Source organism: Ranitomeya variabilis, chromosome 4 (assembly GCF_051348905.1).
Source record: "Ranitomeya variabilis isolate aRanVar5 chromosome 4, aRanVar5.hap1, whole genome shotgun sequence".
In the NCBI taxonomy this organism is placed as follows: domain Eukaryota; kingdom Metazoa; phylum Chordata; class Amphibia; order Anura; family Dendrobatidae; genus Ranitomeya; species Ranitomeya variabilis.
In genome coordinates, this window is record NC_135235.1 from 745339451 (window position 1) to 745364322 (window position 24872).

A 24872-nucleotide genomic window follows, 5' to 3' on the forward strand; every position below is an offset into this window, starting at 1 on the left:
GAAACCTCTCCTAACTTGAGCCCAGCTAAATCCAAGCAAAAAATAAGTAACCCAAACATAGATGATACCCAGGGATTTGACCTGAATTCTGTGGGGATTCTTATATCTAAATTGACAGGGAAAATGGACAAATTCGAAAATAGTATGAATGAAAAATTTGATAAACAAAATAAATTACTAGAAGACTCATTGTCCCTCCTCAGCAAAAGGATGGACAGGTTTGAGGACAGAATTAAAAAAATAGAAGAGAGGCCAGATCTAACCTCTAAAATAAACAAAGACATAACAAAAGAGTTGCACAAGCTGACGCTCAAGGTAGCGGATTTAGAAGATCGAAATCGCAGAAACAATTTTAAAATTAGGGGCATCCCCGAGACCATAGGCCCAAACAAACTGGAGGAATTTACCAAAAAATTATTCAGGAAAATTATTCCCTCCCTAACGGAGCAAGAGCTAGAAATTGACAGAATACATAGGCTGCGAAAACCGCCCACCATCCCTAAAGACCTACCCAGAGACACACTCATGAGATTGCACTTCTTCAAAACAAAAGAAAGAATCCAAAATTATTTTAGAGAAAATAAACATTTCCCTGAGCCATTTGAAAAACTAAAAATATATGCTGACCTCTCCAAAGAAACGATTGAAGGGAGGAAAACTTTTCAAAGCATTACCATACCTCTCAGGGACAATGAGATCTCCTATAAGTGGGGATTCCCACTCAAGTTAATAGTCAACTACAAAGGCAACTTTATCTTTCTTAATTCTCCAGAAGAAGGCAGAGACTTCTTGCACTCCATCAGTATTCCTCTTCAACCATGACATAAGGATCACCTTGACTCTGATGGTAAAACATGAAGAGTTTTTGATCAAGTTTATTGTTTACTTAAATGGGAAACTATCCCGATAAGAAGCTAATACCTATCTTTGGTCGTTCTTGTTAATGTTACATGGGTATAAGTTCAACAACCAAGAAGGTGTTGCTTGGGAGCTAGTAACACGAACTTTTCCCCCCAACAGGTGAAGTCAGGTTCACCGCAGTGGACCACTTCAAGTGGACATTTCAGTTTACTGTTTATTGTTCTTACTTTTATTTAAAGTATATAGGTTTGTTAATCCTCACAGGTTTGCTTATACACAATGAGTTTAAAATTATTATCTTACAACGTAAGAGGTTTAAATAGTCCACACAAAAGACACACCCTTTGGAGATAACTAATTAAAAGCCATGCCGATATAATTTATATACAGGAATCCAAATTTAAACACACAGACAACCCAAAATTTTCGCATAAAAACTTTCCACATATCTACAAGTCTGACAACACAAAAAAGAAAGCTGGCGTGGTCACCATCATCAAAGGAACTATCTCATTTGAATTTCTAGAGATCAAAGAAGCTAAAGGGAGATTTCATATTCTTGTTTGTTCTCTGAATAACCAGATTTGCACAATCGTTAATATCTACGCCCCCAACACGGGTCAAATAGGTTTCCTGAACAAAGTAAATAAAAAAGTCATATCAGTCAAGAGAGGTGCCATGATTTGGTTGGGAGACTTTAATATGGTTCCGAATGCAAATATGGATTCCTCCAACCCAAATAGATACAGACCACACACTTTAGACAATTGGATACATCAAAATGAATTATTTGACATCTTTCGGTGCCTAAACACCACTTCAATTGAATTCTCCCATTTCTCTGACCCTCATCAGTCAGCGTCACGAATTGACTTAATCCTATCAGATATCTTTACACTCCCCAAGATCCATAGAATTACTATAGAAAGGAAAACCTTCTCGGACCACTCCCCAGTTTCAGCGGAAATTCAAATTGGCCACACGATTAATAAAAATCCACTATGGAAATGTGACGCTAACCTATTACACCACCCTGATCATAGATCAATAATAGAAAAATCACTAACAAATTATTTCACAGAAAACTCACCTACCGAAACAACCCCATTCACCCATTGGTGCGCCCATAAAGCGGTCATAAGGGGCATCATGATCCAAATCTCTGCAAAAAGGAAAAGAATGTTTAGGATCCAGATTGAAGATATTCAAAATAAAATAAAAGATAAGGAAAGCGAACAACTAAATTCAAACCCCCCATCTACTCAAATTAAAACAGAGCTACTAAAACTCAGGCAGGAGCTCAAGAAAATCATTTTTTCATCATACCACACCATGGTCAAAATTTCCAAAATGAAGCAGTATTTCTCAATTAATAAGCCAACGCGATACATGACTAATAGAATAAAAAAGATAAGACAAGTAAACAGGATCACCAAAATACAAGCAAAAAATGGTACAACGGTATCTCATCCCCAAGATATAGCCAACTCCTTCGCAGATTATTACAGCAAATTGTATAATTTACATTCCCAACCCTCCACCCCACTTCCCAATATTTCTGACATTGAAAAAGTCTTGACCTCAATTAGCCTTCCAAAATTGACCCTTGATGATTTAGAAAACCTAACCTCCCCTTTTTCCCTAGAAGAAATAGAAAGAACCATTCTTCAACTCAAGGACTTTAAAGCGCCAGGCCCAGATGGTTTCAGAAACGAATATTATAAAACCTTCACCAAATTACTCTCCCCATATCTACAAAACCTTTTTAATATAGCTAGTTCCGCAGGTAAATTCCCAGCAGAAATGTTAGAATCGACAATTATTTTAATTCCCAAACACAATTCGGACTTAACCCTTGTTAATAATTACAGGCCAATTTCCTTAATCAATACAGATCTGAAAATTTACTCCAAGCTAATTGCAAATAGGCTCAAATCCTATTTGCCGTTATTGGTTCATGGGGACCAAATGGGTTTTATCACGGGTCGTCAAGTGCCAGATGGTACTAGAAGACTTATCAACTCAATTAAATTGATTCATTCCTCTAAAGTGCCATCTGTAATTATTACTCTAGACGCCGAAAAGGCTTTTGACCGATTAAATTGGCTTTATTTAACATCAGTACTTCAAAAATTTGGGTTTAATGAAAAATATATCAACAGCTTAATGGCACTCTATTCAAAACCAACAGCCAAAATTTATGCAAACAATTACTCCTCTACACCATTTAACATTTCAAATGGTACACGACGGGTGCCCTTTATCTCCGCTGCTTTTTATTTTATCAATGGAACCACTGGCGCAATCAATTAGGCAAAATAATTCCATAAAAGGTCTACAAACGCGAACACGCCATTATAAGATAGGGCTCTTTGCCGACGACATGATGTTTACCCTGACGGACCCCTATGAATCAGTTTCGGAGCTACAAAAAACCCTTCAATTTTTTTCAACTATTACCTTTTTTAAGATAAACGAAAATAAATCCAAAATATTGCCATTTTACTTGACGGAATTAGAAACCAAGAAAATAAAAGATATAGTTTCATTCAGTTGGTCGGAAGGAGACCTAGACTATCTAGGTACAATCATTTAAAAAAACTTAAACACATTAATGAAGAAAAACTTGAACAAACTCTTGGAAAATATGAACAAAGACCTGGGTTTCCTCGGTACTAAAGACCTCTCATGGTGGGGCAGAGTATTGGCAACTAAAATGTTTATCATCCCAAAAATCTCTTATATACTGAGAACACTTCCCCTAAAAATCAACACTTCCTACCTGACTAGCTTCCAATCAACAATAAATACGTTTATTTGGAATAAAAAAAGGGCCCGCATTTCCACAAACATTCTATATAAATGCAAGGAATTTGGGGGCATAGGCTTACCAAACATTACAGCTTTATACCTATCGAATTTAATAAAACAAAGCCAGTATTGGTTCATGAAAGAAGATCCTCCGAATTGGCTTGACCTTGAAATTGAACTTAACCATAGGAAATCTCCCAAAGAATTGGTTTTTGACCATATTCTCAACAGACCTTATTAGGCCTACGCCCATCACCCTATCTTTTCTCCCATTATATATGCCTGGAATAAATTGTCCAAACGAAAGAGAGGCTCCAACAGGAAAATCCTCCTCCAAAATACCCCTATAGAGATTATCATGCTTACCCAAAATATTAACCCCTCCCCCATAAGGAGAGACAATGGGATTCAAAAATTAAATGATATCCATGATGGGGTTACATTTCTCACCTTCAGCTCTATTAAACAAAAATTTAAAATACCCTCCTCAGCCTTTTTCCCTTACATGGTACTGAAGGACCAAGCTCAAAAATTTACTAAAAAACCCCACACACAATTTATTTTCGAGTAACAAGCAAATATATCGGTGGTTTAACAATGACACACAATTTAATAAGTTAGCTCATATGATAAAATGGGAAGGGGATCTGAATGTAACGTTCACTCCAGAACAGTGGGAAAATGCAATCCACTTTACTTATGCATCAAACATCTGCATGACACTGAAAGAGGCCTACTATAAAATAATAACAAGTAGTGTTGAGCATTCCGATACCGCAAGTATCGGGTATCGGCCGATATTTGCTGTATCGGAATTCCGATACCGAGATCCGATACTTTTGTGGTATCGGGTATCGGTATCGAAACAACAATGTGTAAAAGAAAGAATTAAAATAAAAAATATTGCTATACTCACCTCTCTGACGCAGCCTGGACCTCACCGAGGGAACCGGCAGCGTTGTTTGCTTAAAATGCGCGCTTTTCCTTCCTTCCATGACGTCACGGCTTCTGATTGGTCGCGTGCCGCCCATGTGGCCGCGACGCGACCAATCACAGCAAGCCGTGACGTAATTTTCAGGTCCTTCTAGGCATTCAGTATTTTAAAATTACGTTCCGGCTTTGTGATTGGTCGCGTCGCGGTCACATGGGCGACGTGACCAATCACAAGCCGTGACGTCACGGGAGGCAGGAGACGCGCGCATTTTAAAATGCGCGCGTGTCCAGCCTCCCGTGATGTCACGGCTTGTGATTGGTCGCGTCGCCCATGTGGCCGCGACGCAACCAATCACAGCAAGCCGTGACGTAATTTCAGGTCCTTCAGGATTTTAAAATTACGTTCTGGCTTGTGATTGGTCGCGTCGCGGTCACATGGGCGACGCGACCAATCACAAGCCGTGACGTCACGGGAGGCTGGACACGCGCGCATTTTAAAATGCGCGCGTCTCCTGCCTCCCGTGACGTCACGGCTTGTGATTGGTCGCGTCGCCCATGTGACCGCGACGTGACCAATCACAAAGCCGGAACGTAATTTTAAAATACTGAATGCCTAGAAGGACCTGCAAATTACGTCACGGCTTGCTGTGATTGGTCGCGTCGCGGCCACATGGGCGGCACACGACCAATCAGAAGCCGTGACGTCACGGGAGGAAGGAAAAGCGCGCATTTTAAGCAAACAACGCTGCCGGTTCCCTCGGTGAGGTCCAGGCTGCGTCGGAGAGGTGAGTATAGCAATATTTTTTATTTTAATTCTTTATTTTACACATTAATATGGTTCCCAGGGCCTGAAGGAGAGTTTCCTCTCCTTCAGACCCTGGGAACCATCAGGAATACCGTCCGATACTTGAGTCCCATTGACTTGTATTGGTATCGGGTATCGGTATCGGATTAGATCCGATACTTTGCCGGTATCGGCCGATACTTTCCGATACCGATACTTTCAAGTATCGGACGGTATCGCTCAACACTAATAACAAGATGGTACTATACTCCGGCTCGCCTTTCTCATCTGCCGTCAGGAGGATCTCCATTATGCTGGAGAGAATGTGGAGAGCGTGGAAGTTTGCTACATGTGTTTTGGTCATGCCCCCGAGTAAAACCCTTATGGGGGCAAGCCATAAAATTAATTAACAAATTATTAACAGGTAATATTATAGTTACCCCTGCAATGGCCTTGTTGTCCCTGAACTGGGAAAAAATAGACACAAATGTGAGATCTCTTATCATGCATATCTGCCTTGTGGTCAAACAAATCATAGCTTTCCATTGGAAGAATCCGATTTTACCGGCTTTTACTGAAATTATAGACCAAATTAACTTACACAAGACATACGAAGAAAACTTCGCAATAGCAAATAATTACTATACGAAACATGATAGGAAATGGAAGAAATGGGTTGAGGTAAACTCCAACCTATCGCCTTAAAGGAAAGATGATGGCTTCTACATACCTGTGAGGATATTACGATTTATTATATGCTATATGCTATTATTATATGCTATTATATGTTACTATATGTTAATATGTTAAAAAATTGTTAATCATTATCAAATTTTGTTTAAAATGGACAGCGTGTCCACAATGTTGTTCTTACCTTTCCCCAAACCCACCCCCCCTACCTACCTCCCTCTCCTTACCCCTATTCCCTTGCGAGCTGACTATATGATTATTTCCACATGCTAATATTAAATTTCAAAGTTATAATAAAAATTATTTGAACAGAATTGTAGTCTGCAGGAAGTGGAAATTGAAGGGGAGAGTCCTGGGTCACCTTGAGACACATAGCCTGCGGGATGCACTCATCTACACTTTGTAGATGAGGGCCAGAAAGAGCATGTGCTCCAGTGGATGGCAAGTGCTGCATCAAGTGGTCTCTCCTCCTTTTCCTCCACATTGACATCCCACACAGTACAGTCCTCAGAGTTGGCTCCCCAATCACCCTTGTTTCTCTAGTCACCTTCCACGACAGTCACCTTGGAGGTTGTCTCCCCACCCTAGTGGGGGACAGGAAACACAAAGAGGTTAAATAACCCTTCTCTTCCTGCTATCTCCAGTGTTTTTCCTGTCCCCCAGAGGGGCATGAAGAGGTTCTTTCAGGTGGTGCTGTGGCCGGCGAACGAAGCACCTGGAAGTTTTTACCAGCTGGGCTGCCGAGGTCGGGCGGTGCTACCTCTCCTCCATGCGGCTGCTCCCGTCTCCATGCGGCTGCTCCCGTCTCCATCTGCCATGGACTCGGGACCCCCTTTTTCCCGCCCCTCCCGTGCCTCCTCCGGAGGTAAAGCGGGGCAGTGATGTGCTCCTGGGGTCCTCTTGGAGCTCCCCGGCGTGTAGTGGAGTTCCGGGTTCGCGCGTGCCGGATGTGACGTCAGTGGCGCACTTCCGATTTGCGGCCTGGGGCTCCACACTGGAACGCACGCCATCTCCTACATTCCATGTGGGGCTGAATCGCCTGCACCATAGGGTCATCATGGGCCTCCCTTCGGACCAAGGAGAAGAGGAGCACACGATTAACGCTGGACCTCGATACCTTCATATCCTGGTCAGGAGCCTCCAGGTAAGAGGCTGTGTCTCTGTGTGACTGTGACAGTTTGACCATGGACGGCGACAAACCCTCTGCTACATCAGCGTTCACCCTCCTACTGTGAGTAGCTGGGCTGGGTCCTACACTGTTCAGACGTGTTAGTATGGGTCATTTAGTATACCTCTCTCTCTTTTAGGGAGAAAAGGTCTCTGCGCCAAAGAACAAACCCAGCCACAATTGTGGTGTTTGTGGCTCCCGGCTCCCTTCCGCTTACAAGAAGACCCTGTGTCAACCCTAAGAGGAAATCCTGGACTCCCTACCCCTTCTTCAAAAGGCAACAGGGTACTTAGCCGATGCCTCAGGGGAATCCGTTCATGTGGCTGCTCGGTCCCTAGTCCTCTCTAACTCAGCCAGGAGAACCTTTTGGCTGAAGTCTTGGGGAGGCAACATCACCTTTAAAGCCATACTCTGTGCTATCTCCTTTCAGGGACACGATGTGTTCGGGCCAGTCTTGGATGATATCCTTGAAAAGGCATCTGATAGGAAAAAATCGCTTCCCGAACAAAAAGTTGTTAGGAAGCATTTTTTCCGTCCCCCTCGTGACCATTCCTCCCAGAAGGACTTCAGGGGAAAAGATAAAATGGATCAATGGAGCTACCCGAAGGGGAGTAGAGGCAGGAATATCCTCGTGCCTCAACAGCAACAGACCTCTGATAAACAGTGACACTCCGGCGGGGGGCCGACTCTTGCAGTTTCTCACCCAATGGCAGTCCATATCCACGAATCAGTGGATCTACCACACCATACAATTTGGATTGAAATTGGAATTTGAGAGCCCCCCAATGCCTGAGAATTACCCCGGAACAGTCCGCAGACCTCCAGGACTCCCTTCTCCATCAAATTCAGGATCTCTTGCAAGAAAAAGTGATCTCTCATGTACCTCAGCAGGACTTAGGCAGAGGTCATTACTCTCGTCTATTCCTCATAAGGAAACCCTGCGGGAAATGCAGAGTGATCATAAATTTAAAACCCCTGAACCAGGTTATCAAATACCAGAGATTCAAGATGGAGTCAATCAGAACGGTAATCCCACTTATAGAGCAAAACTGGGTAATGGCTATGATAGACCTGTGGAATGCCTATTATCATGTTCCAATCCATCCGGATCACAGGAATTCCTCAGGTTTGCAGTCTCCCACAACCGCAGGATCACTCACTTTCAGTTGAATGTGCTTCCCTTCGGAGTATCCTCAGCCCCGAGAGTATTCTCAAAAATCATGAGAGAAGCAGTCATCTTCATTCGTCTTCAGGGAATCTGCCTCGTCCCTTACTTAGACGACCTGCTCATCATTGCTCCATAAACATCTGAGTTGAACCAAGATGTGTCAAAGATGCTAAGTATACTCGAGTCCCTAGGCTGGATCCCGAATCTCTAGAAGTCGGACCTACAACCTTCCACAAGGAAAAAATTCCTGGGAATTCTCTTAGACTCAGAGAATAGAACGTCCTTCGTTCCCGAAGATCGTCAGCGCGACCTTTGTCAGAGAATCTCCAGATTCAGACAACAAAGGTCTCCAACTCATTCTGGGATCCCTAACTTTGTGTATTCAGGCAGTATCCTGGGCCCAGGCACATATACGAACCCTCCAGACTCACGTCCTCCTATACTCACGGTGGTATCGGAACACTCTATCCAGGAAAATTCCACTTCCCGGACACGTGAAGTCGGCCTTCTCGTGGTGGCTAAAGGGCCAGAACCTTCAGCGGGGGGTAAGCTGGGACCAGCTTCCCCTGAAAGTCCTTCACACAAATGCCAGCCGAAGAGGGTGCCGTGGTGGAAGAAACATTTTCAGGGACTATGGTCCTCAGACATAGGTTCTAGATCTTCCAACCTGAAGGAATTAAAGGCAGTAGAGGAAGAACTGATAGCAGCTTTATCTCTCGTCCAAGGCCATCATGTCCGTGTCTACTCCGACAACATAACGACGGTGACTTATCTTCGGCATCAAGGGGGCACAAAGTATGCCAGTCTGAAGCTAGTTGCAGCACAGATATTTCTCTGGGCAGAGAAACATCTGCTTTCAATCTCTGCAGTACATCTGAAGGGCTCAGACAACACCCAGGCGGATTTCCTCAGCAGGAAGGACGTCCATCCCGGGGAATGGTGCCTGAACCAAGAAGTCTTCCTATCCCTAATCTTGAGATGGGGAAGCCCAGAGGTTGACTTATTTGCAAATTCCCAAAACGCAAAATCAAAAACATATTTCTCCCTCAGCCCCATGTGTGGGGCTCTGGGGATAGATGCTTTCGTTCATCCATGGACCTTCAACCTGGCTTACACCTTTCCACCAATTCCTATGCTGTCAAAGACTCTGCAGAAGATCCGGTCAGACAAAGTCACGACAATCCTAATTGCCCCAATGTGGCCTGGTCGGAGCTGGTACAGCGCCTTGAGGGACATGGCCAAAGAAGGTCTCATACTTCTTCCTCAAAGATCCAACCTCCTTTTTCAAGGTCCCCTACTTTACCCAGGACTCAAAGTTGAGCCTGGCAGCCTGGCTACTGAGATGTTGTCTTAAAGGCCAGGGGCCTCTCAGACAGGGTCATCCAAACTCTCCAATAGAGTAGGAAACCTGTGACCAATGCTATCTATGGAAAAGTGTGGAAGAAGTTCTCTTCCTGGTGTCTTCCCAGTGTCCCTGACCCCTTCCACCTCAACATTGCTCAAATCCTAGACTTCCTCCAGAAGGGTTTAGATCTACGGCTCACCCCAAGTACACTAAAGGTTCAGGTATCGGCCCTTAGTTCTTTTTTTGACCAGGACCTGGCAGGCCACAGCTGGACCAAAAGATTCATGACTTCTGCAAGCAGATTACGTCCTAGACTCCTTAGTCGGGCCCCCCCCCCCCCTGGGATCTAAATTTAGTGATCAATAGTCTAACTCAGCCACCCTTTGAGCTTTTGTCTTCATTACCCCTTAAAAACCTAACGCTTAAAACTGTGTTCCTTGAGACAATTACCACGGCTAGGCGCATAGGAGAATTGCAGGCCCTGTCTGTTCAAGAACCTTTCCTATCCTTAAATCCAGATAACATAGTCCTGCGTCTAGATCCCACCTTTATTCCCAAAGTCGTTTCGGATTTTCATAGGGGTCAGGATGTCGTATTGCCCTCATTTTGCCCAAATCCTTCCAAGAAGAAGGAGGAAAGCTTCCCATTATACCCGGTCAGTCTCCACGTCATGGGCAGCAAGAGGGAACGCCTCATCTGAGCAGATATGCAGAGCTGCCACCTGGTCTTCTGTACATACTTTCATCAGACACTACAGACTAAATTTTGACAGGGATCTGACATTCCGCAGACGCGTTCTACAGGCCGTAGTCCCTCCCTAAAGAAATTATCGTTGGTTTAACTCCAAGGTGACTGTCGTGGAAGGTGACTAGAGAAAATAGAATTAGTCTTACCGGTAATTCGGTTTCTAGGAACCTTCCACGACAGCACTAATTTTCCTCCCTATATGATATTTATTGGATGATTCCTGCACCTTGGTGGTAACTATTCACGCTAGTATGGCCAGAAAAAACACTGGAGATAGCAGGAAGGGGAGGGTTATTTAACCTCTTTGTGTTTCCTGTCCCCCACTAGGGCGGGGAGACAACCTCCAAGGTGACTGTCGTGGAAGGTTCCCAGAAACCGAATTACCAGTAAGACTAATTCTATTTTTCCCCTGTGTCACAACTCTCCAACCACCCGACTGTGGGGAACCACAGATGTGCGAGTGATGCAACCTCGAGAAGCACTGCATTCTGAGCCACAACTCTGGCTGTAGCTAGCAATGGTGGAAGGTATGAAGGTATGCAGTTCGCATGGGTGGAAAGGGTTCCCTTGCCTAAGCCTTTTTTGAGACCCAACTCAGGTTATCTGCCAACTTTGTGAAAAAAATAAAAATAGAAAAAAAATAGTAGGGGCAAAAAATGAGCGATCAACATGCATTAGTCTGGGAAACTTGAGTTGCCCACCAGGGCAATGGAGATACTCAGTACCGGGTCCGGTCGCTCTTAAAAGGGATGTCACGGTGGCTGCGACCAGGTCCGTCAGATCTCCGACACCAAACACATCACATCTTTCTCAATCCAACATAACCTCTCCGTCAGCATCTCATTCACAGTCCAGCACTTTGTCGTATTCATACTCCACCCTTCCGCTGCACTGCAGCCAGCCCTTGGTCCTGCAGTTCTGGTCAAGTAAAGGATTGCTTACTCCTACACATGGCAAAGCTAACAGCTTGAACTTCACCATCTCCAATCTGTTTGCCACTGAAATGCTGCTTTTCCGCCTGATGTATGCAGTCGCTTTCCGAAAGCTGATGGCCATCGTAATCAACCAGTACTAGTTGCCCAGTCACCATTATTATGTAAAAATCTGTCCCTGCGCTGCACCAGCATGTCGCAGACAACGTCAGCTGTTCCTTGAAAAAAATCAATGTCTGCCAGGCTGCATTTCACCACTGACACCTGGATGAGCAAGCATGGCCAGGGGTCATTACATCTTTTTGATTATATTGTTGCTCAAACAGGTTACTTATGTTTTAAGCATTATTAATAGTGATGAGCGAATATACTCGTTTCTCAAGATTTCCTGAGCACGCTCGGATGACCTCCGAGTATTTTTTTAGTGCTCGGAGATTTAGTTTTCATTGCCGCAGCTGAATGATTTACATCTGTTAGCCAGCTTGATTACATGTGAGGATTCCCTAGCAACCAGGCAACACCCCACATATACTCAGCCTGGCTAACAGATGTAAATCATCCAGCTGCGGCGCTGAAAACTAAATCTTCAAGCGCTAAAAAAATACTTGGCGGTCACCCGAGCGTGCTCGGGAAATCTCGAGTACCAAGTATATTTGCTCATCACTAATTATTAATGCTTTGGATATGTACAATACTAGTTAGAATTCTCTAACTTGGTACCACTTCCCCTTATATTCCTCAACCAAGTTATATACCCCTCCCACCCCTCCTATCTTTTTCCCCTTTTTTGTGTTTCTTCACTTCCCTCATTGTATTAAAGTTTAGTAAATATATTTGAAAAACAACTTGTTGAATAGGCACTGGGTGGCTGAGGAGACAGGCGGGGAAGGGGCTGCTCCGTAAGTCTTGAAATCCCCAAGGCTTGCAGGGTGCTTTGGGATGGAGAAGTAAATCACTGCACAGCAGAGGATGGATAACTAAACTACTAGTCAACAGGGGTTGGAAAAGTAAACTACTAAACACCTAGAGTTGGATAACTAAACCACTACACACCAGGGGATTGAGAAATAAACCACTACACTATAAGGGATGGTGAACTAAACCACTAGATGCCAAGGTGTCAATAGACACCAAGTCTTGGAATAGCCAAGGCTTGTGGGGCAAACCTCTGTATCTAACACTTCCTCCATTGTTTTTGCCTCCTCCACCTCTTGTAGGGCCTCTACCTGTGTCTTCAACCTCTCTCTTAATGAGACAAGCATTCCACCATTGCAGTGAGAATCCCCCTTCCTCTGTACTGCGCAGCCAGGTCTCACCACAATCCAGCAGTGTTTAAATTAATATGCATTGGAAATTGCAGTCACACAGCTTGAGAGTTATGGACAGCTATCCAGGCCGAGTATGAACAATGGCAGTCTCCACACACACTGAATGTAGGGAATAGGGTGTGCGATAAGTGTGAACATGTTGGCTTCCCCACTTCGGGGTCAACTTTACACACATGACTTGCATGACTTACGTTCTCAACCTGGTGGGACAGAAATATCTCTACCAGTATCCGGCCTGGATGCACTGCTGCATAAAGCATGGTTGCTGTGTTGTCACTTCCGCCACTTGCATCCCTACAGAGGTCTTTCGGCCTTTCAGTTAACCATTTTATATGTGATCTGTTGACACGGCGGCAATTCACTCTCCACATGTTGCAGCGACTCTGGCAGCAGCGACAAGCCCTGATGCAATATGTCCTTTTGCATAGCTTGGGCCACCGTAGTACAGATGTGGTGAAAATCACGCTTATGTAGTGAGCACAGATGAAGGTCCTTTGCACCCTTCTGCACAGTTTCGAAATGGCTATCAAGATGGTTTTCGCTGATGATGCCATCATCAGCATCTCTATTCCGGTCATCTACATGCTGGAGCGCAATTTGAATAGTCTGCGTGAGGTTGTGGTGGTTCCAAAGGAAGATGAGGAAGTGATATCAATATCTCAAAGTTCTGGACTGTTGTTGCACAAGCGGGTGCCATGGGAGGGTTTATTACAGCGATCAAGGGGGGGGAAGGGGTCATGGTACCAGACAAACTGTTAGTGACGGTGCAGAAGCCGAGTAACAAATGGAGAAGGACAAGGAGGAAGAGGTGATGGGCATGCAACAGTCAGGAGATGAAGAGAATAATGATCCCCTCTCTGTTGGCAGGAGAGGATGTAGGAAGCAAGCTTGAGTGTTACCCTGCCACCAAGACACCATGGACTCAGACCTCATAGAAGTGCCCCACATATGAGCGCCTTCTTGCTGCAGTATTTACAACATAATACCCATATTTTTAGGATTTGACTACAGGGTTGCCACTCTGTTAGATCCACGGTACAAAAGTAAATTTTGCCAGATCCTTTCCCCCTGTAATGGGATGTGCATATGCTGCTGGAGTACCAAAACACGCTTGTACACAAAATTAAGAGTGGTTTTCCCCAAGACAGCAGTCATGCACAATTGGTGCATCAAAGTTAGAGTTCCAACCCTGGGAACGTGCAAGAACATTAGCATCAGCAGTGTAAGTGGCATTTTCTGTGCGTCATTTCACACATTTTTTTTTTTTTAGACCAGCACGTGCACCAGCAGAAGAGAACGCAAGTCTGACACTTGATAGACTAGATAGGATGGTGCAGGAGTATGTTCAGCTCAATATCAATACCATCAGGGGGAATTTGGAACCTTTTGCATTTTGGTCTTCAAAAATGGTTGAGGGCTTAAATTTCATCAATATGAATAAGTCGTGGATCTCCAATGACTTTTGCACCCCAATCGCAGACTGGGCGATGGTGTAGTTTTTAGTGGGCTGGTTGATCTTGCGTTATTGTAGTATATAAAAACTTTGTCATGTATCCTGTGCCTATTGTTGCTCATTTTGCTTACAATTTTTGGAAATGTGGAGACTCTTAAATTGTGTCTTCATCTAGTGACTTGCCTGTAGTGGATGGAGTGTCAGAGCCTCATTATACTATTTCTACTCTGGGGAAATTGATGACACTTTAGGGGTTTCTAACCCATATTTTTGAAAATGTTTGGACTAAAAGTTTGGTCTCCCACATGTGTGTTGCCTGAATTTGGCAGGGCTCTCAGAGCACCAGGCCTACACCTGTCACTCCTCCACCTCTTAGGCTGGGGTCACACTTGGCGTAAGACAATACGCCACGTATTATACGTCCGTACTACGGCCGTAATACGGAGAAATGTTCCCAAAATATTGATCCGTAGTCAGGGTGTGTCAGCGTATTTTGCGCATGGCATCCTCCGTATGTAATCCGTATGGCATCCGTACTTGCAAAACCGACATCAAATGATTTATGTGCTCAAATGTTCGGGAAAACATATATACAGTGTATATATATATATATATATATATATATATATATATATATATATATATATATATATATATATATATATATATATATGTCATTGAGACACATATATATATATATATATATTCTGTATTTAGATTTCATTCAGCGCGATATCTGTGAAAAGCCGGTAATTCAATTGCCGGCTTTTCATTTCTCCTGCACAAACCCGACAGGATATGAGACATGGTATTACATACAGTAAACCATCTCATATCCCCTTTTTTTTTGCATATTCCACACTACTAATGTTAGTAGTGTGTATGTGCAAAATTTCAGCGCTGTAGCTGCTGAAATAAAGGGTTAAATGGCGGAAAAAATTGGCGTGGGCTCCCGCGCAATTTTCTCCGCCAGAGTGGTAAAGCCAGTGACTGAGAGCAGATATTAATAGCCAGGAGAGGGTCCATGGTTATTGGCCCCCCGTGGCTAAAAACATCTGCCCCCAGCCACCCCAGAAAAGGCACATCTGGAAGATGCGCCTATTCTGGCACTTGGCCACTCTCTTCCCACTCCCTGTAGCGGTGGGATATGGGGTAATGAAGGGTTAATGCCACCTTGCTATTGTAAGGTGACATTAAGCCAGATTAATAATGGAGAGGCGTCAATTATGACACCTATCCATTATTAATCCAATTGTTTGGAAGGGTTAAAAAACACACACACACATGATTTAAAAGTATTTTAATTAAACACAGCGGTTGGTTTAATAATTTATTGCTCTCTCAATCCATTTGCAGGCCCTCGCTTGGCAAAATAATAAACGCACAAGATACATACCTTCAGATGAAATGTCACGTCCCACGAAGTAATCCATCTGAAGGGGTTAATTATTTTACAGGCAGGAGCCCTGCTAATGCAGCTGTGTGCTCGTGCTTGTAATTCCCCGGCGAATGAATGAAATGTAGGTCATTGACCTACATTTCCTTCAGTCGCGGTGATGCGCCCCCTGGTGGATGTCCTCATATGACCTGGAGCGTGGGAAAAAGTTCCCAGGCTGCAGTTCATGAGAACATCCAGCAGGGGCGCATCACCGCGACTGAATGTAAGTATAGATCACTCTGCTTTCCTTTCAGCACCCGGGGATTACAGGCACGAGCGAGTGGTTTATCGCAGCTCCTGCCTGTAATATTAGTTAACCCCTTCAGATGGATTCCCTCGTGGGACGTGACGTTTCATCTGAAGGTATGTATCTTGTGCGTTTATTATTTTGCCAAGCGAGGGCCTGCAAATGGATTGAGAGAGCAATAAATTATTAAACCAACCGCTGTGTTTATTTCATTAAAATACTTTTAAATCATGTGTGTGTGTTTTTTAACCCTTTCAAACAATCAAACAATTGGATTAATAATGGATAGGTGTCATAATTGACGCCTCTCCATTATTAATCTGGCTTAATGTCACCTTACAATAGCAAGGTGGCATTAACCCTTCATTACCCCATATCCCACCGCTACAGGGAGTGGGAAGAGAGTGGCCAAGTGCCAGAATAGGCGCATCTTCCAGATGTGCCTTTTCTGGGGTGGCTGGGGGCAGATGTTTTTAGCCACGGGGGGGCCAATAACCATGGACCCTCTCCTGGCTATTAATATCTGCCCTCAGTCACTGGCTTTACCACTCTGGCGGAGAAAATTGTGCAGGAGCCCACGCCAATTTTTTCCGCCATTTAACCCTTTATTTCAGCAGCTACAACGCTGAAATTTTGCACATACACACTACTAACATTAGTAGTGTGGAATATGCAAAAAAAAAGGGGGATATGAGATGGTTTACTGTATGTAACCATGTCTCATATCCTGTCGGGTTTGTGCAGGAGAAATGAAAAGCCGGCAATTGAATTACCGACTTTTCACTAACACCGCTGCGTATTTCTCGCAAGTCACACTGCTGGTCCGTGTGGAATCCGTATTTTTCTCGCCCCCATAGACTTTCATTGGCTATTTTTTTGTGCAATACGCTGACAAACGCAGCATGCTGCGATTTTGTACGGCCGTAGAAAGCCGTATATTACGGATCCGTAATATACGGCTGATAGGAGCAGCCCCATTGAGAATCATTGTGCCGTATGTAATGCGAGTTTTACAGACGTAGTTTCTGCGCTCTTATGTCCGTAAAACACGCATGTGTGACCCCGGCCTTACTGATCAATGTTTAAGCTAGAAATGCTGGTCCAAGCCCTGACCCAGGCCCTGCCTCATGACTCCATGCATTGCAGTTATATGATTAGTACTTTGGGTGAGTTGGGCGGTTGGAGAGTTTTGATGCGGGGCAAAACAAGGGTAATTCTGGTGCCACCTCTGAGCCCTGTACTGTGTGGCATGTTTAGGTGGAGAAAGAGAGGAGGAGAGGCCACTTGTTGCAGCACTTGCCATTTAGTGGAGCACATGCTCTTTCTGGCCCTCATCTACAAGGCGTACCGGTTTGTGGCTGCAAAAGAAAGGGAGTTGAGTATACTATCCAGTAACACAAGTTGTCTTTGGATAGGACGATGTTTGTTCAGTAGAGCTTTCAGCAACATCCCACCTACCCCACGTAAACCTCAAACACCAAGCCTGTACACCCTTCCACCACAACCTTACTTTTTCTCACTCATGTTGGCTGTACCCTTCCCCTCTTTTAACTAGCTGTTTCACAACCCTAGGCCCAGACCTGCAAGTCACCTGTCACTAATTTAATAATCAGTATTGGTTGATATACTGTAGTGTGGCTAGACCACAGAATTAACACAAAAGATTAATATGTTGAAATATGGACTGGTGTCTGCATCAGAGTATTATCCCAAATGATTTTGATTAGTAACTGTGACCTCTGGAGTCCTGACTGCAACACAGTGTTGGCCCAAATGATTTTGAGTAGGAAAAGTGGACTGTGGCCTGCAAAACCCTATTAGCCATAATGATTTTGATTAGCAGATGGGGCCTTCTGGCTGAACCTCAACATTAGGCCTAATGATTTTGATTAGCAAATTGGGTCTCCTGAGTCCTTCCCCCTCATCAAACTCAACCCCCCCCCCCAACCTAGACAAAGTCATAATGTCACGACTCGGCTGTCAGGTGACCTGGGACATGGAGCTCATTCCCTGTCTCTAACACTAGGGGGTGTCATAGCTCCCCCTATTCCACGGGATACTTATGAAGGTGAAGATGCAGAGGCAGCCACCCTTGCCTCATCTCCTGAGTTAACCCTCCGTCTGTTCTCTGCCCCCACCCAGAGAAGTACACCAAGCCAACAAACAAGGCTACACAAGCAAAGGTAAACTGAAAACACCATGCATACAAATATTCACTCACATATAACAGAGGAATGCATCGGGGAGTGGAGGATGGGGAAAAAAAACAAAATAGAAGAGGGAAGGGAATGACCACCCTTACAAATCCACTCAACAGTCACAGATAACTCCTCCAAAACTGCTTCTCATGTGAAAACCTCTCCTAAGCAATGAAACAAATGCTAGCTCTGACGTGGGGTTCAATCGGGACCCAGATTATAAAGGGGATGGGAATGGCTAGCCAAGCACAGCTGAGAGCTCAGAGTTTCTAACATGGTCGATTAATCCCTGTTCTGCCAAAAGAAATAAACACATTTAAAATTAAGTGCTTTTCAGCGCAGGAGTAGTAGCAATCAGATGCGGTGGCCTTCTGGCTACTTTCTGTTGTGGAAACCCTGTGACACCTAACAAAAGCATTATTGAACATGTGATCATTTCCTGAAGTGTGTTCGAACTTTGCTCGGGAACACTAATCGAATGTGCTACGTTCCTGACGAATTTGAGAGTGGCCAACTTTTTCCGACAAGTTCGCACATCTCTACTCCCCGTATTGTACACTGATGCCTTCCTGGCCAATCCTTTTTCTTTTTTTTTCATGGACTCCTATGAGAATGAATCCTGTAACCTCACTGTAGGCACTGTCTCTGGTCCTCAGAATGGACGGGGTCCTGAGATGCCATTTTTTTGGCATGTTACCTGCTGTTTTCAGGTCACTTCTTGTAACTGTTTTGCAGCTTTAGAAACCTGAAGGGGTTGAAAAACTGAAACTGTGAACAGTGAGTTGTTTTTCATTTTTGTGCATTATGTTCCAACTTTTGCACTTTTTCGGCTTGGTTACAGGACATGTCCATCTGAGAACACGATGTGCACATGTCCTTACACTATACCAGCATCAATGCTCCTGTGTCTTGTTTACACATGGTATTTTATGATTCTCCATCAGCTGATTTTCCTTCCATTTAGGATCCTGGCAGATACAAGTGTTACATTCATTATCTTCTAGAAAATTTACTTTCAACTTTAAAGGATGGCTACAGACAAGATGTCGGAGAAGATATTACACCTCACCCTAGAGATCCTCCTCCGGCTTACTGGAGAGGTGAGAGATTCTGATGATTTCACATTACATCATTCTCATCTATGGGAATAAGAGATGGATAGAACTGGAGAGGTGAGGACTCTGGAAATGTCTGTAGTGAGATTTATTAATGTGTCTCTTCATAACCAGGATTACACAGTAGTGAAGAAGACCTCTAGTGAGCGCTGTCAGGACCCTGTGTCTGAGGGATGGGGAGGACCCCTGAGCCCAATCATGGGGCCTACATCTCACTCCTTAACATATGAGGACATCAATCACCAGAAGATCCTGGAACTCACCTACAAGATGATTGAGCTGCTGACTGGAGAGGTGACACTGCTGGGAAATTATACAGTGATTCTATGACGGTATCGGCGGGATGACTGTATCATTGTATGTGTCAGGTTCCGATAAGGTGCCAAGATGTCGCCATCTATTTCTCCATGGAGGAGTGGGAGTATTTAGAAGGACACAAAGATGTGTACAAGGACGTCATGATGGAGGTTTCTCAGTCCCTCACACCACCAGGTAATAGACAGGACTAAATACACACTGGCTATAATAATCTGTATGTAAAGAATGAATTGAGTCCCTGTATGTGTTTCCTCCAGATCTATCCAGTAAGAGGACAACACCAGAGAGATGTCCCCATCCTCTTCTTCTTCAGAACTGTAAACAAGAAGATCCCAATGTTCCTCAGGATCATCAGGTAGATGGAGAGAAGGTGTCATGAGATCTCCCCTATGATGTGTAGACGGCTGTGAAGGTCTTGTGCTCAGTCTTGTTTTATCCACCAGTATTATATGTTTTATACTTGTGTAATGAGAGCGGTGGAGATGGCAGGATTAGAGCTGATCATAGATGTGACTTCTCCATCTGTCTGTGACTTTTACAATATTTGTTTCAGGGGGAAGATCTGACCCATATTAATACTACAGAGACATATGTGAGGGGTGATAAGCAGTGTAAAGAGGAGATTCCTACATATGACTACCCAGGTGAGTAGTGACCACTAAATGCAGAGAAGTCACAGATTCTACTGTAATTACACACATGGTCAAAATTGTTGGTACCCCTCGTTTAATGAAAGAAAAACCCACAATGGTCACAGAAATATCTTGAATCTGACAAAAGTAATAATAAATAAAAGATCCATGAAAATGAACAAATGAAAGTCAGACATTGCTTTTCATCCATGCTTCCACAGAATTTCAAAAAATAATAAAGCTCATGAAATAGGCCTGGACAGAATTGATGGTACCCTTGAAAATAATGTGACAAAAGGGACATGTTAAATCACGGTGTGTCACTAAAAAGCATCACAGGTGTCTACAATCTTGGAATTAGCGAGTGGCCTGTATATAGGGCTACAGATACTCATTGTGCTGTTTGGTGACGTGTGTATCACACTGAACATGGACCAGAGGAAGCGAAGGAAAGAGTTGTCTCAGGAGATTAGAAAGAAAATTATAGACAATCATGTTAAAGGTAAAAGTTATAAGACCATCTCCAAGCAGCTTGATGTTCCTGTGACTACAGTTGTACATATTATTCAGAAATGTAAGATCCATAGGACTGTAGCCAACCTCCTTGGACGTGATCGCAGGAGGAAAACTAATGACAAATCAAAGAGACTGATAATATGAATGGTAAAAAAGAGCCCAGAAAAACTTCTAAAGAGATTAAAGGTAAATTTCAAGCTCAAGGAACATCAGTGTTAGATCGTACCATACGCCGTTGTATGAGCCAAAGTGGACTTCATGGGAGATGACCAAGGAGAACAGCATTGTTGAAAAAAGTCTTAAAAAAAGCCAGACTGGAATTTGCCAAACTACATGTTGACAAGCCACAAAGCTTCTGGGAGAATGTCCTATGGACAGATGAGACAAAAATTGAACTTTTTGGCAAGGCACATCAGCTCTGTTCACAGATGGAAAAATTAAGCATATCAAGAAAAGAACACTGTCCCTACTGTGAAACATGGAGGAGGCTCTGTTATGTTCTAGGGCTGCTTCGCTGCATCTGGCACAGGTGTCTAGAATCTGTGCAGGGTAAAATGAAATCTCAAGACTATCAAGGGATTCTAGAGAGAAATATGCTGCCCAGTGTCAGAAAGCTTGGTCTCAGTCGCAGGTCATGGGTCTTGCAACAGGATAATGACCCAAAACACACAGCTAAAAACACCCGAGAATGGCTCAGAGGAAAACATTGGACTATTCTGAAGTGGCCTTGACCTAAATCCTATTGAGCATCTTTGAAAAGTGCTGAAACATGCCATCTGGAAAAGGCAACCTTCAAACACGAAACAACTGGAGCAGTTTGCTCTTGAGGAGCGGCCAAAATACCTGTCGAGAGGTGCAGAAGTCTCATTGACAGTTACAGTAATCGTGTGATTGTAGTGATTACCTCAAAAGGTTGTTCAACAAAATATTAAGTTAAGGGTACCATCATTTCTGTCCAGGCGTAATTCATGAATTTTATTTATTTTTTTTAGTTCTGTGGACACATGGTTGAAAAGCAATGTCTGACTTTCATTTGTTCATTTTCATAGATTTTTTTATTTATTATTGCTTTTGTCAGATTCAAGTTATTTCTGTGACCATTGTGGGTTTCTGCTATTAAACGAGGGGCACCAACAATTTTGACCACGTGTGTATATGTTGAATTTCTACTGGCCGTAACGGTCCTGGAAGGACAGCCAAGTGAGAAGCCAAACCGTTTTGAGGTCAACAAGAAATATTTAGGCAGATCAGGAAAGGATTTAAAAGTAGGGTCCGGTAATAATCTACTCAAAACCGGGTAACAACTTAGCTCTGGTAATAACAGATTGGCTAATTTGACTCTTACACAATGAACTAAGTGACCCTGTGAATTTAGTGCACCATCTCCGCCAGCGCAACCATGGACTATATTGTGAAGGCTGGTTAGAAAAGTGACAATGCAGGAGCATGCCGGTACAAGAACATTACAGGGTAGTCATGGTGAGACGTGACATGGCAGCACATGAAGTTCTATGTACAAAGGTGTTTCTCTATACCTTCTGGACACCATTGATTCCTGATACCCTACGTTACTTGATGAGTTGTATGAGCTCCTTTGGGAAGAATAAACATCTTGATGCAGAAATGAGCAAACTTTATTGAAATGACCATACTTGTGAGAATAAAGATAATTTTCTCCCCTCTGCATTCGGCTGTGTGTGGGCACACTGCTCAAAAAAAATAAAGAGAACACTAAAATACCCCATCCTAGATATCACTGAATGAAATATTCCAGTTGTAAATCTTTATTCATTACATAGTGGAATGTGTTGAGAACAATAAAACCTAAAAATGATCAACGTAAATCACAACTAATATCCCAGGGAGGTCTGGAGTTGGAATGATACTCAAAATCAAAGTGAAAAATCTAATTACAGGCTGATCCAACTTCAGTGGAAATGCCTCAAGACAAGGAAATGATGTTCAGTTGTGTGTCTGTTGCCTCCATGAGCCTGTATGACCTCCCTACAAAGCCTGAGCATGCTCCTGATGAGGCGGCGGATGGTCTCCTGTAGGATCTCCTCCCAGACCTGGACTAAAGCATCCGCCAACTCCTGGACAGTCTGTGATGCAACGTGGCGTTGGTGGATGGTGGGAGACATGATGTCCCAGATGTGTTCAGTCGGATTCAGGTCTGGGGAATGGGCGGGCCAGTCCAAAGCTTCAATCCCTTCATCTTGCAGGAACTGCTGACACACTCCATCCACATGAGGTCTGGCATTGTCCTGCATTAGGAGGAACCCAGGGCCAACCGCACCAGCTTATGGTCTCACAAGGGGTCTGAGGATCTCATCTCTGTACCTAATGGCAGTCAGGCTACCTCTGGCGAGCACATGGAGGGCTGTGAGGCCCTCCAAAGAAATGCCACCTCATACCATTACTGACCCACTGCCAAATTGGACATGCTGAAGGATGTTGCAGGCAGCAGATCACTCTCCACGCCGTCTCCAGACTCTGTCACGTCTGTCACATGTGCTTAGTGTGAACCTGCTTTCATCTGTGAAGAGCACAGGGCGCCTGTGGCGAATTTGCCAATCCTGGTGTTCTGTGGCAAATGCCAATCGTCCTGCACGGTGTTGGGCTGTGATCACAACCCCCATCTGTGGACGTCGGGCACTGACCATCCTCATGGAGTCAGTTTCTAACTGTTTGTGCAGACACATGCACATTTGTGGCCTGCTGGAGGTTATTTTGCAGGTCTCTGGCAGTGCTCCTCCTGTTCCTCCTTGCACAAAGGCTGAGGTAGCAATCCTGCTGCTGGGTTGTTGCCCTCCTACGGCCCCCTCCACGTCTCATGGTGTACTGGCCTGTCTCCTGGATGCGCCTCCAGCCTCTGGACACTACGCTGACAGACACAGCAAACCTTCTTGCCACAGCTCGCATTGATGTGCCATCCTGGATGAGCTGCACTACCTGAGCCACTTGTGTGGGTTTGTAGAGTCCGTCTCATGCTACCACAATTGTGAAAGCACAACCAACATTCAAAAGTGACCAAAAAAATGGGCCAGAAAGCATTGGTACTGAGATGTGGTCTGTGGTCCCCACCTACAAAACCACTCCTTTATTGAGTGTCTTGATAATTGTCAATAATTTTTATCTGTTGTCTATTCCATTTGCACAACAGCATGTGAAATTGATTGTCAAACAGTGTTGCCTACTAAGTGGACAGTTTGATTTCACAGAAGTTTGATTTACTTTGAGTGTATTAAAAAAAACATCTTTTTTGATGAAAAGCCGGCTATTCATTTGCCGCATGCATAAATTTCGATGTCAGTCACATATAGAATTAGTACAGTGTGTATGCAGCTTACTTTACATGTATTTTATTAGTTACTAAATTATTTTCTGAAAAAACTGGTGTGGGGCCCCCCGACAATTTATTAACCAGCCGAGGGCAAGCAGATAGTTGGGGGAAGATGTTTATAGCCTGCGAAGGGGGTGATACATATGAAGCTTCCTAGGATATTAATATCAGTTCACAGCTGTATTCTTAGCCTTTCCTGGTTATAAAAAAGAGCCCCCCTCCAAAAAATGACATAAAGTCCCCCTATAATTAATAGGCAAAGACTTGCTGCGGGCTGATATTAATAGCCTACAAAGGGACCATGGACATTGTCCCCATTCCAGACTAAAAACATCAGCTCTCAGCCACCCCAGAAATGGAGCATATATAAGATGCACCAATTCTGGCACTTAACCTCGCTCTTCCCACTTGCCTTGGTGTGGTGGAAAGTGGGGTGATGGTGGGATTGATGTCACCTTTGTATTGTCAGGTGACATCAAGCCCAGAGATTGGTAATAGAGAGGCGTCAATAAGATTCCCCCATTACTAACCCCATAGTCAAATTGAATTTAAAAAAATACACACCAAGAATAAAGTCTTTAATTGAAAGAATGACCACGACTCCTTTAATGAATCTAAAATAAACCATACTCCCATCATCGCGCAGTCCACTGAAGGTAATGTCTCCTGTAGCAGAATTAAAATAATAAAAAACAATATTCCTCACCTGTCCTCCGAGAAGATAATAATCCTTTTGTCCCATGATGGGTCTAGCTCTGCTGCCATCCAGCAGAGACACTGAGCTGTGAGTGCTTGCTCAGCTCAGTGTCTCGCAGTGAACTCTCTTCACATCACTGATGTCACAA

At 43.9% G+C, this 24872-nt stretch overlaps 2 protein-coding genes across 4 annotated transcripts in view; both read left to right on the forward strand.

Annotated features, from left to right (window-relative positions):
• The window catches only part of LOC143768085 (oocyte zinc finger protein XlCOF8.4-like), a 61433-nt gene that overhangs the window by 33106 nt on the left and 3455 nt on the right, over window positions 1-24872 (forward strand). For 2 of the 3 annotated variants that reach the window (XR_013213785.1, XM_077256776.1), the window contains exons 2-5: window positions 19333-19512; window positions 19587-19710; window positions 19794-19891; window positions 20090-20180. Coding sequence is in view for 2 of the 3 variants with exons in the window: in XM_077256776.1 (XP_077112891.1) it covers window positions 19333-19512; window positions 19587-19710; window positions 19794-19891; window positions 20090-20180 (493 nt within the window). In the remaining variant the exon portion in view is untranslated. Of the gene's footprint in view, window positions 1-18862; window positions 19204-19332; window positions 19513-19586; window positions 19711-19793; window positions 19892-20089; window positions 20181-24872 lie in introns of those variants that run through there. The other variant, XM_077256777.1, reaches the window with a different exon arrangement.
• LOC143768074 (uncharacterized) overlaps window positions 1-24872 on the forward strand; it is an 804664-nt gene that overhangs the window by 8135 nt on the left and 771657 nt on the right. The window lies entirely within an intron of this gene.